The 18,009-nt window shown below is 38.1% G+C and overlaps 2 protein-coding genes across 3 annotated transcripts; one reads left to right on the top strand and one right to left on the bottom strand.

The window, feature by feature from the left end:
* Positions 1-21: 21 nt before the first annotated feature.
* LOC131313341 (nuclear transport factor 2-like) lies at positions 22-9,534 on the bottom strand. Its single transcript, XM_058341606.1, has 9 exons — positions 9,175-9,534; positions 8,495-8,629; positions 4,650-4,956; positions 3,899-4,161; positions 2,541-2,724; positions 2,185-2,306; positions 2,030-2,095; positions 1,777-1,858; positions 22-490 (listed from the first exon to the last, which is right to left on the bottom strand). The coding sequence occupies exons 1-9, from the start codon at positions 9,211-9,213 to the stop codon at positions 294-296; spliced, it is 1,395 nt and encodes a 464-aa protein (XP_058197589.1). The 5' UTR covers positions 9,214-9,534; the 3' UTR covers positions 22-293.
* A 4,522-nt stretch (positions 9,535-14,056) lies between these two features.
* Positions 14,057-17,712, top strand: LOC131316516 (pentatricopeptide repeat-containing protein At4g02750-like). 2 transcript variants are annotated; one of them, XM_058345918.1, is made up of 2 exons: positions 14,057-15,621; positions 15,787-17,712. In XM_058345918.1, exons 1-2 carry the CDS (start codon positions 14,424-14,426, stop codon positions 16,464-16,466), a joined length of 1,878 nt encoding a protein of 625 aa, XP_058201901.1. In that variant the 5' UTR covers positions 14,057-14,423; the 3' UTR covers positions 16,467-17,712. The 2 variants fall into 2 exon arrangements, with proteins under 2 accessions (XP_058201901.1, XP_058201900.1); XM_058345917.1 differs by having other exon boundaries at positions 14,059-17,712.
* The last annotated feature ends 297 nt before the right edge of the window (positions 17,713-18,009 follow it).

The raw sequence follows: 18,009 nt of genomic DNA, 5'->3' as shown, positions 1-18,009 counted from the left end.
TGTAAATTGAGATTAACAAGATTGGCAAGAAAAATAATACGCGATTCAGCTTTTATAAATAAGATGACCTGATATCCAAACAGCAAACCAAATAGCTGCCCCAGAAAAAGGTCAAACTTACCTTTTATAGAATAGAACTCAAAACTGCAAAATCATTACCTCCCAACCTTCAGAGACCAAAGAAAAAAAAATTGAAACCAAAAATTGTTATGCCTCGTAATGATTGAGGCCTTGAGAACCATAACGATGCAAACCTCTCCCAATACTTGAAAAGAACTGAGTCCTCAAGTCCTTCACTCTGACTGTTGTTCACTTGATACTTGTGAAAACCCTCTGTCTTGTCGTGGCGCTGGTCGGTAATACCCGTTTCCCCTGGGTCTATTGTGGTAGTCTCCATCGTAGCCATTTCCTCTGCCGTAATTCCGGCCACCAAAACGTCCCCTTGGTACCTCCGTTGGATAGTAGCCACCCCTGCCTCTCCCCCGCCCTCCTGCCATACAAGCTCATTTATATAAGTGTTCTAAGGAAAAGATGTTATGGGTACAGTAGTACTGCAGAAGTTATGCATACACTATCATCCAGGTCTTTCTTTAATTTACTAATTCAAATCATTTTTCATTTGCGAAGTTATGCAAATGTCCGTCTTGGGTCACCAATTTTATTTGTCCATACCAACTTCCCAAAAACTTCTGTCGGACCTTTAATCTATAGATATCACCTCCTCCACCTCTCCCCAAAACACGCTTATATTCTTCAAAACAATCTACCGATTACGACTAACCCCATTATACATACCCACTAACAAAATTAGAAGAGAAAGAAAAACTTGCTCATGTTTTTACAAGTTCAAACCAAGCGGCAGTTTATCAATTAAGGCAGCCACGATACAATCTCACTTGCAGTTGGATATCTAGGGCGATCGATCTACATCTTTTTTTGTCCAATCGCTACATAGACATAATACAATGTCTCACTTTCAGAGGTCCCAAAAATCAGAATGACAGTGGTCCCTCGAAGAAGTTGTGACATGATCTAGCCTGGCCATTTCAACCAAATCATGATACCTCTATGAGGGAAAAAGCAAATGGAAAAACCCCACGGATACCAATAAGCGGATAAATCAAGGTAAGAGGTCAACTTAGATCAAAGCAAATCTTTCCTGGTAGGCAAGTTAGCTGCAGAGTCAAGTCCCGAATTTGGAATAATACATAACCTCAAACCAAAAAACATTAATCAGCTAAATGGACTTTGCACATAAGCACATATGGAACAACAGAAGCGGAAAATATCAAAAGCATACGGAACAAGTTTTTCCAATATTTCATAAAATTATTAAAAAAATAGAAATTGAATTTGTGCTAGCTGAATGATAGAATTACAGATCAACAATTAAGAGGAAGAAAGGCAAACAAATAGTATTCAAATACGTGGTTCCAAGTCTAAACGGGATCAAGTAGTATGAAATCATCATATGCAGATCTGAAAAACTCCCAGCTGAAGCTTTCTTAGGCCAGTATTGGATAAACAAACTCCAGGAGGTATTAAGTGGAGCAGTAACCTATGGATTCGTTTTCGAGTGTGTCTAGGCATTACACGTATCCATGCTCTTACCCTTTCCATATCATTTGGTACAGTGACGGAAATAGAAGAGTCCATGTAACAACTTGTATATTAATGAAATCAAATACAACTTCTTACGATGATGTGTCAATGTACCAGTTACTCTCACACATCTGTGACCTTAGCGAAAATTAAAATGTTGGTATTAGTACTTACTGCCTCCTCGAGATGCATTGAATCTGTTTGCTCTCCGCCCTTCGATGAATACTTGATGTCCAGCTATTTGAACCGTTGAAGCCTACAAAAAGAATCAGAGCCAACATGTATATCAGAATCCGGGTTTAGGAAGACAATTCAACGGATCAATTAGAGCTACTATGGACTCAAGGACAATTGAGGTTTTCTATCAGTCAGTGTAATAGACTTAAGGACAACTGCAATGGACCCAAGGATCTATACACAACCATACCTGGATCGCATTATGAACGCCAGAAATATCTTCAAATTCAACGAACGCATAGCAAACACCAATATCCTGCACATCAATGAGCGCAAACCGCATATTAGTGTACTCCAAGTCAAGGGAGCAAGGGTACATGCACAAGGGAAGCAAAAAGAATGAACCTTTCGGTTTCTAATTGCCACAGCATCAGACTTGAGTCTACCAAATTTCTTAAATTCCTCTTCAATTTCTAAAGTAGACACCGTAAGTGGCAAGTTTCGCACATAGACTGATTTTACTTCACCTGAAAACATTACCAGATTTAAGAAATTCACAGAACAGAATGCAAGACTACCATACCGAAATATAGAAATCACTATATTATGTACTTAGGCATGCATCTTTTGAGGAAAAACAAAAATTCATTAAAGAACTGGCTTAATAAAAAGTTTTAGCAACTCAAAACTCTTATTATTTGGATATAATTACAACTGCGAGATGGTTTAAAACTTGGCCAACAGTCAAAGGAAATATCGACCTTCATCTTCAACAGTTGAAACCTCCTCTGCAGCCTCGGCACCTGAATTTTCTACAGCAATTGATGATGGAAAGGTCTGCTCAGAAGGTAGTTCTGGTGCACTATTCCACTCTGAAGCAGGAGGTGTGGACTTGTTGAAAGAGGGCTGAGTAGGTGCGGGTGTTGCTGGTTGTCCTCTACTAACCTGTAACGTCCAATAACAATCAAGCAGGATCTCAGTTGCTAAGCTCTATGCCAGGAAGCTAATGGTATACAAGAAAAGAAAAGGAAACAATATACATTCAATATGCTTTCACTAGTACGAAGCTCCCATAAACGACGATCCAGGAAGAGGTGCAAATCTTGTTCATCTCAAATTCAATCCAACATTAGGCCTTTTATGTGCAGATAAGATTTCATAAATAAAAGTCCTTTAACCTGGACGGGTACAACAGTAAGTAAACTCTCTTCCCCATCTTTTCTCATCCACATAAAAAGGTACAAATCATCTCTCTCCAAATATATGGATGTCGATAACATCACCAATATCCAAATGAAGCCCTCTCTAAATGGCAGGTATTTGTGTATCAAGGTATCAGAGTTACATGATTTTCAGCTTATGTCTAGCAATGAAGTGAACTGGAAGTTACGTTGAGAGATTAGTGGTTGTGGTGCTACTTGGGTCGACCTGCAATAGATGAGTGTCTAGACAACAGACCTGTACAATCAGAAGTTATGCCAAAGTTCAAGGAGATGGTAATCACAAAAACTTGCTAACACTAATGCATGGGAAATGTGATGAAGGTTAAAACTAGGTGGAAAGATGAGAAGAGAAAAAAGGAAGAGTAGACCAAGATGAGGGAAAGTCTATCTTACATGGACTCTGCTTAATGTAAGTACCTGAGTCTGTCACTCAGCAATTGAGTATGGAAAGGGGTACGCATCCAATTTGTGGACAAGGCATCCATCAAAGAAAAGTATGTCTAGATAAATTATGTTTACCATTTATATCTGCATAAAAGTCCATCATTATGCATCAAATGCTCCATTTCGCATTGTGACACCATTCAACTTAAAAACTTGGACCAAAAAAAAATTTGTTATTTGTGTCCTTGCACACATGATATAGATGATCCAATATCATACATGCACCAGTATTGTGCCTGACTCTATGTAACGTGGATGTATGGATGACCTGTTAGCTTAAGGAAAAAGGTGTCAAACACTCAAAGGTATAAATCAAGCGACTATATCCCTCACAATTATGCGTGAAAGGGAGCGTATAGCATTCTCTCTCTGGATTCCGTTAGATTTAATCCAACATTGAAGCAGTAGGCTATCGAAACCTTCTGAATAAGCCGAGATTTAAATGTACATACGATGGAAGCATAAGTGTGCTTTTGGGGCTCCCCAACAGGTTCCTCAACAGGAGCAGACAAGAGCTCTGGTACAGGATCCATTGAACTTTGAAGTGAACCGTTAGATTGAGCAAAATTGTCTTCAAGAATGCTTGCAGCCTCAGGGATGTGCTGCAGCTGTTGTTCTGAGTAACTGTAATCATCAAGTTGGCCATTTTCTTTGACATCAGCAGGAACCACAAACTCCCTGGCTTGGGTTTCTCCACCCAGCATGTAGTCGGGTACTGCAAAAGCCATAACTTCTTTTACCAAAACCTTCAGATACACAGTTTCCAGTAGATATATGAAAAAGAATGAAGTACAACAACGCAGAAAAAATCACAATCCATTCTACAAGCCAAGTCATCCTGTAAACAAAATTAGATAAAGTAACACAGCACGATTGCTTATGCTATCTTTAAACCATTCACCAGTTATTTTCTTATGTTTTTGGTAGCCACCGTTGCACATTTGAGTGATTGACATGTAGCCTCATTCCTTTTCCATTTTAGTCACTTCTTCAAGTCCAGACGCAAAAAAAAAAAAAAAAAATTAATAAAAAAATTAGATGCTCATTAGAGTAAATTCGGTTGTCTGGCTGATCAAAGTTCTTGCAATAAAATGGGAATGTAAAACCGTAGTGACTTTATGAATATATTTATAAAAAACAAGAAAGCTTTCTCTAGTGACACAGCACGTAAACACAGCAATCCTAAAGGTTCAATCATAGTACCTGGCTCACGAATAGTAGCTGGAGCATGTACTTTGGAATCAAGACTGCTCTGGGGTAAATAGGCAACTGGATGGTGGAGAAAAGGCTCGTCGTCAATAAAATGAAAGATATCATTGAGAACGAAGTACCCTTTCTCTTGAGGTGCAAGGAAGAAAGTCTGCGCAAATTTCCTCCTGCCACTGAAATTCTTCATAAGCACAGATCCCGAAACCATCACGAGAACACCACCATTCCAAGATTCAAGGGAATGCGCTGTCTTGATTTCGATGCCAGTGTAATGCAAAGACATAACTAGGGAATGGATTTGCTGCCAGAAATAAGGTGGAAAAGTGAACCCAAAAATTTGCATTACTTGGTAACGCTGAAACCAAGATACAAGCTGGAAAATGATGATCCAAATGCTACAAAGCACAGGCACTTCAAAAATGTTTCCTTTGAGAATCCGGTGTGCCCGTAGGTGTACTGAAAAAATGCACCATGATTTTTTTGTTTTTCTTGAGCCTGGGGGTACAGCTCTGATACATCTTGCATATCCAGAGCAGAGCGTCTTAGGAACAGCCCAGGTACATTTCCTTATTCTTTAATATTACGTTTAGTCCTCCCTTTTTTGATGTATTGACTGCTTTATACCAATATTCTAAAAATCGCTAGAGGTTAGTCGGGCGGAAGAGAGGCGTCTAGAGGCTAGGCCGACTAGTCAGGGACTAATCGGGACATAGAGATCAGTCGGTAACTCCTTTTCAAAATGAAAATATCTCTGACCTCACCTGATAATTGAGAAAGAAATGACACAAGACTAGGAAAAGAGCCAAGACTAAAGTTATAACTAACTCGTCAACTACAAAGTTTGATATTCAAACAAAATGAAATTAAGTACTTAACACATAAAATCTTTATATGATTACATATTTGTTTATATTCAAATAATGCTTCACCCCTATATTGTTTACGATTACACATTTGACCCTAAAACTTTTTAAAATTACAAAACAAACCCGGGGACCGCTGACTAATGCACAAAATGCCTAATCATCACCAAAACCCTAAAAACTAGGCGTTGGGTGGCCGCCTAGGCGGACTTTTAGAACACTGCTTTATACTTTAACTAATGCCAAATTGCCAATATTTTCCTCTCCTCTTATTTTACTTTTTCCCCTGGGTTTGGAATCTATTCCTTTTCCTAATTTTCCTATTTTTTTCCTTCTCTATATCAACAACAATAGAAGAGCTAGTTCGAAGGACCCACAAAAAAATTAGCATGTTGATGAACTAAAATTTTTATATTGACTAGATTAACTCACTTCTTCATCCGTATACAAACTACAAACCATTAAGCCCTGTGTTTGGTTCTAGCAGGTCATTTTATCCTGATTTTCTTTTTCTTTTTCCTTTCATATATTGCTATTTATCCCTAAAAATAGCTTCGGACTTGTTATGAGTACATACATAGACATATATCCATGTACAATACCAAAAGTCATACACCATGAGTGACCGATTGCAATGTGTAGTAACTTAGTTTCATTGAAGGAGGCACTTATGAAACTCATAGTCTGGATCTGGAACATCACCCCGTACATATTTTCAAAATCTAACTTGCACAAGTTTCTAACCTAAAAGATTACGTAAAGAGTAACATTGGCTTACTACATAGACACCTTGACCAAAACTTACACACTCCTTCATAAGAGGCAAACTCCTTATTCCCTACAAGTCCATTTTGCTGCCTATAGCTAATGTTATACGGGTTGTTGGAAAAAAAAAAAAGGATGCTGGCAAAGGAGGAGAAGAAAGGCAGGAACTACCATATACCACGGACGGCTAATCATTAGCCATGTATTGCCATGATTACGAAGATAACATTTTGTACCATTAGGATGCGTCTGGCAGCGGCGTTGTTTTGTATAAAACTCCTATGATGGAAGAGAAAAGGTTCTGCTTTTGAAATTAGGAGCAAGAAACTTCTTTTCACTTAGGTAGGTACGTGTACATCCACCAAGAACTTAATATGACACAACTTCCTTCCCAACAGAAAAGCAGTTCTCCTTATACACCAAATTTTTTGTTCTAATTGGTTAATAGGGATCTATTTTTATGGGACCTATCGAATAGAATCTTCAAGAAAGTATCATATGATGACTTCTTGATCGTTAATGGTTTTCTTATGTGTAGGAGACTACTAGGAGTACAAGGTAGTTCTTTGTCAGGATCAAAATACTAGTCTTCAGAGTTCAGCTTCAGACCCAATCCATGAACGTTATATTGTTATCAGTTTAAGAAGCAAAAACAGACAGACACCCCATTCAATTATCGAGCTGAAACAGTCAATTCAGGGCCTTTAATGACGAGTCATCGTTATAAATACACATTCTTGTCTTCCATGGATTCTCTGTTTATTACATTTTCTCCCTTCCATAGTTGTCAATCCCGTTCCGTACCGGCCGGTACGTACCGGAATCGAAGAAAACCGGTACCCTAACACCCCAATACCGTTCCGGGCCAAATACCGGTCGGTACCGCTCGGTACCGGCCGTTTCGGGAAATACCGGCCGGAAAACAAATACCGGAAATTCCGTCCGGAATGTTGCAGTTTTTTTTTTTTTTTTCCTGTGTTTTCTGGAACGCTAAAAAGGGAAAAAAAAAATTGGTTTTGTTTTTTTTTTTTCTGGAACGTCAATTAAAAGAGGTTTAAGAATTTTAGCAAAACATGGGTTTATCTATAGTACGTGCGCGAGGCTCAAAATCCCGGATTTGCACCCCCCCTGCGCGCGAATAACCCGTGACGCGCACCCGGTTAATTGGTTTCCGAATCAATTTTTCCAAATTGCATTCGGCCATGGTCTGTTTTCCCGAGCGCGCGAGACCTCTCCTTGGATTTTCATTCACAAGCTCACTAATGTGCAAAGTCTTTTAAGGTGGAAAAGAGTTTTGTAACTAAGCAATGTGGGACAAAAAGGCAAACACAATGTTTTATGACTTCACACCAAAATCCCAACAACAACAATTTATTTATTATGATCGTGAATCAGTAACAACGTCTTATGACAAGTATTATTGTTAATAGAATTTTTCTGCGCGATTTATACACTTGCAATGTTTGATTTTGGACTCCAAATGGTGAATTTTGTTGTCTTAATATAGATATTTTATGATGAATTTCTTGATATGAGGGATTTTTTTGAATTATAATTATATATAATTATTATATATATTGTAGTTGCGGTAAATCCGAAACGGTACCCGGTACCTGACCGGTACCGGTACGTACCGTACCAGTAGGAAAACCGGTACCCTGTCCGAAACGGTATTCAGAACTATGCTCCCTTCTCATGAATCCATGCATGCAAATCGAGCTGATTTCAATGTTAAGCATTTGTGTTCTCTTGTTTCGTCCTTGATGAAGTGCTTATCATATATGTATATGGCAAGCAAATCGTGAAGATATCAAATGACAGAACAACAATCATTGCTCACTTGACTCTTAAGTACACAAAAATAAGTCATTTCCTGATTCCCTAAAGGAAGTTCTCATCATTTGACAGTGGCAGATAGAAAGGGGTGCAGACCAGGGCCACGGCAGCCCCAAGCGTTTGAGCAATCTCATTTATGTTGATACATATACTTTGGTACTTATAACATAATTCAGTGGTTTGGCCCCTTCAAAATCTTGACAATTTTACGTTACCCCTTGAAAGTTGAACTTTTTCCAGTATAATCCCTCCAAACTAAAAATAATTTTGCATTTAATCCCCTCAAAATCAAATTCCTGCATTGGCCAATGGCTATTGATGTTTCGGTAAAACTGTAATAACTACACAAACAGAGATAATCCTAAATCATAATACCAGCATTCCAGAGGCTGCCTCTCTTGCGTGCTCCTCGATTCGAAGCATAGTGCTGGCGTCGCTGTAAAACTGGTGAACCAAATCAGGATGGTGCTGAAGCACTTGGTAATACTGCCCAACAAAGTACGTCCCAACCTGAATTCACCACAAAACACGATCTTTTGGTGAGGGAAAGCAGATAAAGCACATACTTCTACTCCCATTTTAAAAAATTGAAAATTCTACAAAAACCCACCTCACCCACTAAAATTCTCTCTCCTATTGGTTTTCCAAAAGACCAAATCTTTCAAATTTCTCCTCACTATTTCCCCCAACCTCCTTGGTTCGGGACGAAGCCAAGCCGATAACTCTCTGTTAACACTTAACACTACCTCCGTCCCTCAAAGATTATCCGGTTTGCAACGAAAATTTAAACATAATGCATATTTGTCACAAAAAAAAAATCAAAAATCAACTTTCTGTCGCAAGTTACTAGATTTCACTAAGTTCTTGTAATTCATCGAAAAAAAGTTCAAATTTTTTTTATTGTCGTTTTCGCGGACCAGACAATCTTCTCGAAACAGAGGGAGTACTATTTTCATAATTAATGTTAAATCTCACGTCGATCGGATAATCATCCTCAAACATAACAGTCTTATTTTCGTGCTTCAGAGAGAGAGAGAGAGTGTGTGTGTGTGTACCTGAGCAGCAGTTACGGGCAAGTGAAACGGGGTCGCCATGACGAGTCGGGACAGAAACAAAACACAAAACACAAAACCCTTGAACCCCAATCAAAACCCTAGATCTACAATGCGACACAATCGAAAAGATACCCCTTTAATAGCAAAACCAGCGAGGCTTTCCCAGAGAGGGAGAGAGAGACACAGAAAGATCTGATGATTATGAGAATGAGATTTAGAGAGAGAAACGAATGTAGTGAAAGAGAGATATAGAGTGAGAAAGTGAAGAAAAACCCTAAAATCTGCTTTGCTCGTATATATAGTGCTTCTTCCTTCACCACTGGTTTTTTAGCTTTTACGGCCGCTGCTTGTTGAGGAAAATCAGTACTGTGAAACGCGTACACCTCGGGCGTATCTTAGCCTGCGTATGACCTGCCATCTACGTGGCTTTATGCTAATAAATATTTGAAAAAAAATCATTACTTTAAATAACAACAAAACAAGAAAAAGTCAAAAAAAAAAAAAAAAAACACCTATCAGAAACCTTACATAGTTCTTTATAGAGAGCGTATGACATGGCATTTACGTGGCTTTGTGCTATGATGCGCCTATTGTTTATTATACTCCATTTCCCGTTTCGCTTTCCTCACCGTTGGATCCGAATGGTTATTTTTTGATAGATTTTGTTTGGGGTGAAAATGACTTTTTGATTTTCCGCTTCACCAAAAAAAAAAAAATGAAAAATGACTTTTGGATTAGATTACATTGACTTCCCCTGAGGTTTGTACTTTCGAAGACACTTCCCCCCCTTCAGGTTTGCGAAATTACGCTGACCTCCACCTCCTCACGGTTCGTCTGTTAACGGAGAGAACAGAACAGAACTGTCGTTTATTCCTCTCGTTTGTACTGAAGTACTGTACCTTTTTCTCCCCCTGAACGGCTTTGTACTAAAGTACTTGTTCATCAAAGTTTGTTCAAAATCAACTTGTTCATCTTGAATATTCTTTGTCAGTGCTAAATCTTAGTATTACCGCATTGCATTCCGAAGGATTTTCTCCAACGGAACACTCTTATGTCTCCACTTTCTCACAAATTCTAACAGCACAGACAATTCGCAGAGAACCACGCAGAGACAAATGCGTTTGGCTCTATTTCGGGGACCAAAAAAATTTAGAAAAATATCCAAAAATTTTTGAATATTATTTTATGGGGTCCTGTAAAAAATCAGCTCCAGTGGATATCGGTAAGTATTATTTTTTGATTCGTAGGGGCGAAACTGCTCAGTTCGCCCTTACGAATCAAAAAGTAATACTTACCGATATCCACTGGAGCTAATTTTTTACAGGGCCCCATAAAATAATATTCAAAAATTTATGGATATTTTTCTAGAATTTTTTGGGACCCGAAATGGGGCCAAACGCGTTTGTCTCTGTGTGGTTCTCTGCGAATTGTCTCTGCTGTTAGCAGAGCTCTTTCAATCTTATTGAAATCTAAAAATACGCAATATAGATCTTGTTTGAAAGATTTCATTGAGATCTTTAATACGATGCAAAAAAAATCAAAAAATTATTTTTCATTTATATTATTTTTGAATTTAAAAATATGAAATAAGTACTTATTTTTTAAGAATATTTTCTGAAACGGGCTCTAAGTTCGTTAAACTTCGCCGCGTTCAGCTCATGTGTGCTTGCGTCTCGTTGATTAAATTTTGTTTCATATCAACTCTCCTCATGCATAAATTAACAAGTCTTATGTGGGGGCTCTGCTGCCTAGTAGGAGCAGCAGGCGCTACCCACGCCTTAAAACTAGTACTCTTTCCGTTTCAAAATGATTGTTCGGTCTGCAAAATGGAGTGTAAAAAATAATACAATTTTTGCAAGAAAAAATTAAAAAAAATTCAACAACTTACTAGATATCAATGAGTATTTTTAATTTATGAAAAAAGTTTGAATTTTTACTTGAAAAAATTGCATTATTTTTAAGTTATCATTTTGCAGATCAGACAAATAATTTGAGACGGAGGGAGTACATAGTTTTGAGGCAAAACTATTAGTCCTCTTCTTCTTCTATTTTGATCTGCTGGGCCTCTTTTTTGCTCTCTTTTGTCCAAAAAAAAACTAAATAGACATATGGTACGAATTTTCAATCGGTTTGCACTGGTACAAAAATCTTATTTTTATGATATTTTTTTCTAAATGGTAATAATTAATTTTTGACTCTAATGCTCCCATATGAGAGCCCTAAGAGAATCATAAAACCAAATGAAGAGCATATATTTAATTATGAGAGTCCCAGAGATAAATATTAATTATGACTCTTTAAGATAAATTATTAGAAAAATTAAGATATTCGTACCAGTACGAATAGATTAAATGCATGCCCCGCCCTGCAAAACAGCACCCAAAGTGGGCCCGAGTCGGCGCGACTACGTGACATTCCACACAGAAGACCAAACCACACCTCATAACCTGTCAGAAATAAATCAACACCCATTAGCATGCATTTTCATCAAACACGCATATCACAAATAAATCTCGTGTCCCACACACCATGCTCACAACCATCGTCCATTGAACGATATGGCTTACGACATGGTGTGCCTCACACTCAAACATTCACAACATATCAAAAGCTAAACAACAATAGCATAATATACACCCCTCACTACAACATTTCATTAAAAATAACCATATCGAAAGCGAATCACGAATAGCAAGATATACACTCACCACCACAGCAATATTATATGGAGAACAACCATATCAAACACACTCACTTTTGTATCGATCGAGGTACGCCGAACTTACGGTTTCGGCCTCTCCCAACTGACTGGCTTGACACCTAATCACAAGTTAACCATATTAGTTTATTGAACGTTTAAATGTCAAAACTAACTTCTAACAACAATCTATAATACCAACAATAGATTAAAGATGCTTAACGCATACTAGCAGGTCCATCTCAAAGGTTTAGAAGTGTCCCTAAACAAGCGTAACACTCAAACACCACATAACCCTACATTTGGTTTGAAATCTACGACCAGCCTATCGTATTCTGCCTATAACTTCTTATAAGTTTAAAACCAGATCATGAAACCACCACCATTAGAAAGTTCATCTCCAGTACATAAATTTTGATATAAAATTTGTTAAAAACGAAGTCCGGATGATAAAGTTATGCTCGTCCAAAACTACACAAAAATTTGTCCAAAATCACAGATTCTGCACGTCTATCAACTTCAAATCAAAACCTGATTTAACCTGGTACAAACTAAGCCACAACCTTCACATATTTCGAAAGACATACGAGTCTAATTTCAGAATCAACAACCCGTAAGCTAACTCGAAACCCGAGCTAAAAGATATGACAATTTTCTCAAAATGTGTCAGTGCAGCAAATACAAAATTCAGCAGGGATATACCAACTTGTAAAATCTGCCAAACTTAGAATATGCATATAATAAATCCCAAATTTGGTACACACTATTACCACACACCAATATTCATCCCTGGTTTTTCTCAGATTTTTCACAATGAAGAAACCTAGTCAAAATCACTTCCAAACTCAAAAATTCTGTGCAGCGAAGCATAATTTTCAGCAAAACGGTCTGTGTTCGAAAATTCATTAAAAATCGAATACTTTATATTTTTCAGTAATTCCAACGCCAAAGCATCACAAACTTATCAATCTTTTAGACTCATATGGACCCATAATCAGGAGGATCGCTTAATTATAAAAAAATTGATAAAAGACGCAGTTTTGTAAGCTGTCTGTTAAAAAATAGGATCTTGACCACAGCTTGATTTTCAATTTTTATCTTTTTTCACATTTCTCAGAAATTTAACACGACACAATAGACATACTAATGAACCTTCAATAAAAACACCATAAATTTAAAAGCTTTCTAGGTACCTTGAATAATTTTGTAAAGAACAGACCGTAGTCTCCGCCCTCCTCTTCCTTCTCTTCTGTCGCCTCTCTCTCTACGTAAAAATAAAGATACGTATGGAGAAAGATAAATATCTCCGGGATATTTTGCTATATAAGGGCACATGAGAATTTATCACATGCAAGCGGAACCACGTCCTAACTTATACTTCAATCACAAATCACACACAGGACCCTTGCAAGTTCTATTATTTACGATTTAAATCCCTAAAACACATAGTTTAATTTAAAGTAATTGAAATACCGAAATATCCGGAATGGGTATTACATTAAAAATTGGAGCACTTAATTTTTAACTATATTTTAAAATATAAAAACTGTATAAAAAGTTGTGAATAATTATATTTATGATTGGGAACCTAATGGTGGAGATTGAGGTTTTTTTTTTTTGCCCATGAGAATTGTTTTTTTGTCATTTGATGCTTGCATTACTATGGGTGATAAATGAAGCAAACAAGTCAAGTAGGTAGTTGATTAAGCTTGGTTTGAAAATTTGGAAAAGATTCAAAAATATGTTCGAGCTTAGCTTGTTTATGAGATAAGCCGATCTCAAACGAGCTTTAATCAAGCCAAACACGAGTCGATCTTGAGTAACTTGAACTTTTTACACATAATTATCTGAATGAACCAAGTATTAGCTTGTTTAAGCTTGGTTTAAAATCTTAAGGAGCTTCAAAAAAAATGTTTAAGCTTAGTTTGTTTATGTGACAAACCAATTTTGAACAAATTTTTAATGAACGAACGTGCTCAAACTCGAATAGCTTGGTTTATTTAGCAGTCGTACGCACTACCACGTCTTTTTCTTTTTTTTTTTGATCTGCACACTACCGCATGTCTAATTCAGGTTTTTATTTTATTTTTTGTGCCCATGAGAATTGTTTTTGTGGACAAAGGAGAGCAAAAAAGAGGCCCAGGCGCCCAGCAGATCAAAACAGACGAAGAAGAAGGGACCGATAGTTTTGCCTCAAAACTATGTAGTTTTGAGGTGTGGGTAGCGCCGGCTGCTCCTGCCAGGCAGCAGAGCCCCCGCCTCCGTCTTGTTTCATATCGTCAGCTCCTAACGTGTAATAAATTTCTTCGGGAGGGGGAAAAGCTGTAAGCAAAATGGGGAATCAGTTATAGAAGGGGTTCGTGTCTGATTGGCTAGTTGGCAAGGCAATAGACCTTGTCATGATCAGACATTGATCCGAGAGGATGATCAAACCACACAAGGTCCACTAGACAGTGTCCTGAATCTGATGGGACTCTGTTCGTAACCAAAGCCTTGTTCTTTTTGTTCTCTTCATCTTCGACTGGGTAGTTGAGCCGATTCGAGTAGTACTATGTTGTTCCCCTTTCGTCTCGCTCCATCGCTCAAACTGACTAAAGCCCTCTACCAAACACTATCAAAAAAACACTATACAGTGAAGACCCCTGTATATCTGAAGCCTCTCAACTCCAAGATCTCAGATTACATGAGGAATGGCCTTGTTGAGGAAGCCCAGAACCTGTTTGACGCAACGCCGCAGAGAAACACTGTCACATGGAATGCTATGATACGCGGGTACTTCCAAAATGGGCAGCTCAACCAAGCAATGCTTTTGTATAACCGAATGACCGACCGGGATATTTACTCGTATAACACGGTGATATCGGGGTTAATGCAATGCGGTGAAGTGAGTAATGCTATGGACGTTTTTTATTGTATGCCACTCAGAGATGTTGTGACTTGGAATTCTATGATTTCAGGGTTTGTTTGTAATGGTTTGATGGATGAAGCCTTTTGGATTTTTGATAGGATGCCTTTAAAAGATGTGGTTTCTTGTAACTTGATGATAACAGGTTTGCTAAAGCGTGGAGACTTGGATTTGGCTGAAGAGTTGTTTAAAGAAATGGGTGCACGCAATGTGGTGTCTTGGACTTTAATGATGTCTGGGTTACTGAGTGCTGGACGAATTGGTGATGCCCGTGAAATTTTTGAAAGCATGCCCGTAAATGTAAGAGATGTGCAAGCTTGGAATACAATGATAACTGGCTATATTGATAATGGGTATTTAGAAATCGGGGAAGTTTTATTTCACAAAATGCCTGAGCGAGACTGGAATTCCTGGAATGGGATTATAACCGGGTTGGTGAATGTTCAGCGTCTTAGTGATGCTATGAGGCTTTTCTGGGAGATGCCACAAAAATGCCCAAGAACATGGAATCTAATCTTGATGGAATTAGTAAAGAATGGGCTCGTGAAAGAAGCTCATGCAGTTCTTGTCAAAAACCCATTTGGTGATGTTGTGTCCATAACAAATACAATTATCGGATATTTTCATTTAGGAGAGGTTCAAACTGCAGTTGAACTTTTTGAATCAGCACCTATTCGAGACATAACACTATGGAATGTCACAATATTTGGGTTAGGAGAAAATGATCTTGGAGAGGATGGTTTGAAATTATTCATGAGAATGAGAGAGATAAGTTTTCCAGTGGATGAGTTTACGTTTACTAGCGTGCTCACAATAGGTTCAATCCTTCCATCTTTAAATCTTGGTGAGCAGACTCATGCACAAAGTATCAAGATGGGTTTCGATTTTTTCAACGCAGTTTGTAATGCTATGGTTACTATGTATGCTAGATGTGGAAACATGGATTCATCCTTGATGGTATTCTCTTCTATGTCCAATCATGATTTGATTTCTTGGAATTCTATAATAGGTGGATTCGCTCACCATGGAAACGGAGAAAAAGCCCTACACATGTTCAACCAAATGAGATTGACCGCCATTAAACCCAATCAAATAACCTTTATTGGAGTTCTTTCTGCTTGTAGCCACACGGGACTAGTAGAAGAAGGTAAGTATTACTTCTATATCATGAAGTACAAGTATTTTCTTCAGCCTATGTCTGAGCACTACACTTGCATTGTCGATCTTCTCGGTAGATTTGGACATATAGATGAAGCAATGAGATTTTTGGATCAAATGAGAGATGATGGAATCGAAGCTTCCACGAGTGTCTGGGGTGCCTTGTTGGGAGCGTGTAGAATTCACAGTAATGTTAATGTGGGTGAGATTGCAGGGGAGAAGGTTCTGGAGTTAGAGCCTTGGAATTCTGGTGTGTACATGATTTTGGCTGAAATGTTTACTGAAAGTGGGAGAAAAAAAGACGCTGAGAAGATTTGGGTTCGAATGAAAGAGATTGGAGTGAAGAAGCAACCTGGGTGTAGTTGGATTGAACTAAACAACAGTGGGCATGTTTTTCTTTCAGGAGATGGTTCCCACCCAGAGTTTTATGACATCTGTTCTATTTTAGAGTTGCTGCTAATTGAGATGGAGATTGAAATGTTGAAACCAAATGCTAGTTCATGTCAAGATATACATGCCATATGCGGATGAAGCTGAATTGGTCACTTTTTCTTATCTTCATTCACTTGGTTTGCTAATCTCTCCTAAGGCTAGTGGGGATTATAGTTTAGTGGAGGGATCTCTGCAGGGAAAAGAAAGTACATACGCTAACAAATCCAATATGTTGGCTCTCTTTTACCCCTCCTTTTGCTTTCCATATGATACCCTCCACAAAACCAAGATCCAAAGCGGGCCTTGCCTACTCAGATCTGATACTGCAAAAACACCCACAAACCACCTGAGCTTAGGCTGGGAAGAGAACCTGAGAATTTCAGTTCTTGATATATCACCATGTCCAATTCACCAACCTGTGCAACTTAGTACTTGGTATTCACCGTATGCCGAATTTCTATCCCAAAGAGATGGCTGCATCAAGTAGAAGATGAAACTTATTTATATACTTGGGAGGAGATGAATAAAGGTGTGGTTGCCAATTGGGAAGTCCTACAAAAAGATTAAATGGCTCACTAGCAGCAACTTTGTTGATTGTATTGGCTAAGTGTATAATAAGAGGCTTGTCAATACTCAATACTGTGGGCTTGCAGAGATTTTGGATCAATCTTTATGTGTTGAAGATAAGCTCTGCATTTTGTTTGGTAATGTGCACAAGAGAAGGGGAGAAGTTCATTGGGAGATGGGGGAAAATGGAAATGCTAAACAGATTCATTTCAGTACTAGAGAAACAGCAGGATGATGTAAAATGTGCAGGTATCTGTAAATAGCTGCCAAGGCTTAGTTGGAAGATGCTGGAACCTCATACTGTGGACGCGAGCATAAGCCCGTCAAGTTTGATCTAAATCTAAGCAAATCCCACCAGAGTCCAGAAATACTGTGACAGTGGCATGTTCAAAATTATTAGCTAATATGTTTGGTTTTCATATTTATTTGTATAGAAAGGACAAGAAAACACAGCCAAGGGGTTTCCCCAAGCATATGGGATAGACTACTTGGAAACCTTTGCTCTGGTAACAAAAAGAAACTCCATAATACGGAGTAGTGTTTTTTTTCTCTCTCAGTTGCTTTTAAAAAGGATGGTCTCTACACCAATTTGACATTAAGAATGCTTTCTTGCATGGTGACCTCACATTGGGTTAATTGAAAAGACCCACAAAAGGCTAGTTCTTTGTAAGTGAGACTTGTGTATAAATATTGTTAGTTCTTTTATTCTCCATGTTCTGGATCCTGTTCTTGCAATTTCTGGAACACCCAAGTAAAGATGTGGCTTGCATTGATGTTATTTCTATTTTCAGGTTCACCATCTAATGTTTCTTGTTGTCTCACAGAATAATGTATTCTTAGGTCTAAAAGCTAGTTTTCCATCCATATTGGTCGATCTCGTGATATGAATCCCAGAATGGTGCTTTTAGTTTCTGCTGAGATGCATCTATCATTCTCTCTTTATGGCACCGCCGCATCTCTACCTATTTTGGAGGATAAAGTGCCTCGGAAAAAGCTTCTTACATCCAAAAAAAGAACTGGGATGTATATCAGTACATGTATCTGAAATTTATGCAATTGCAATGAAAAAATTAGC

The sequence above is a fragment of the Rhododendron vialii genome, chromosome 2a, assembly GCF_030253575.1.
Source record: "Rhododendron vialii isolate Sample 1 chromosome 2a, ASM3025357v1".
Lineage (NCBI taxonomy): Eukaryota > Viridiplantae > Streptophyta > Magnoliopsida > Ericales > Ericaceae > Rhododendron > Rhododendron vialii.
Note: the sequence above shows the minus strand (reverse complement) of the source record. Positions and strands in the feature narration are given on the sequence as shown.

Coding starts and splice junctions, on each gene's coding strand:
- LOC131313341 (XM_058341606.1), bottom strand. CDS start 9,213: ATGGCGACCCCGTTTCACTTGCCCGTAACTGCTGCTCAG. Junction 8,630..9,174: donor TGCCCGTAACTGCTGCTCAG/GTACACACACAC, acceptor TGGTGAATTCAG/GTTGGGACGTACTTTGTTGG. Junction 4,957..8,494: donor AGGCAGCCTCTGGAATGCTG/GTATTATGATTT, acceptor TATTTCTGGCAG/CAAATCCATTCCCTAGTTAT.
- LOC131316516 (XM_058345917.1), top strand. CDS start 14,424: ATGTTGTTCCCCTTTCGTCTCGCTCCATCGCTCAAACTGACTAAAGCC.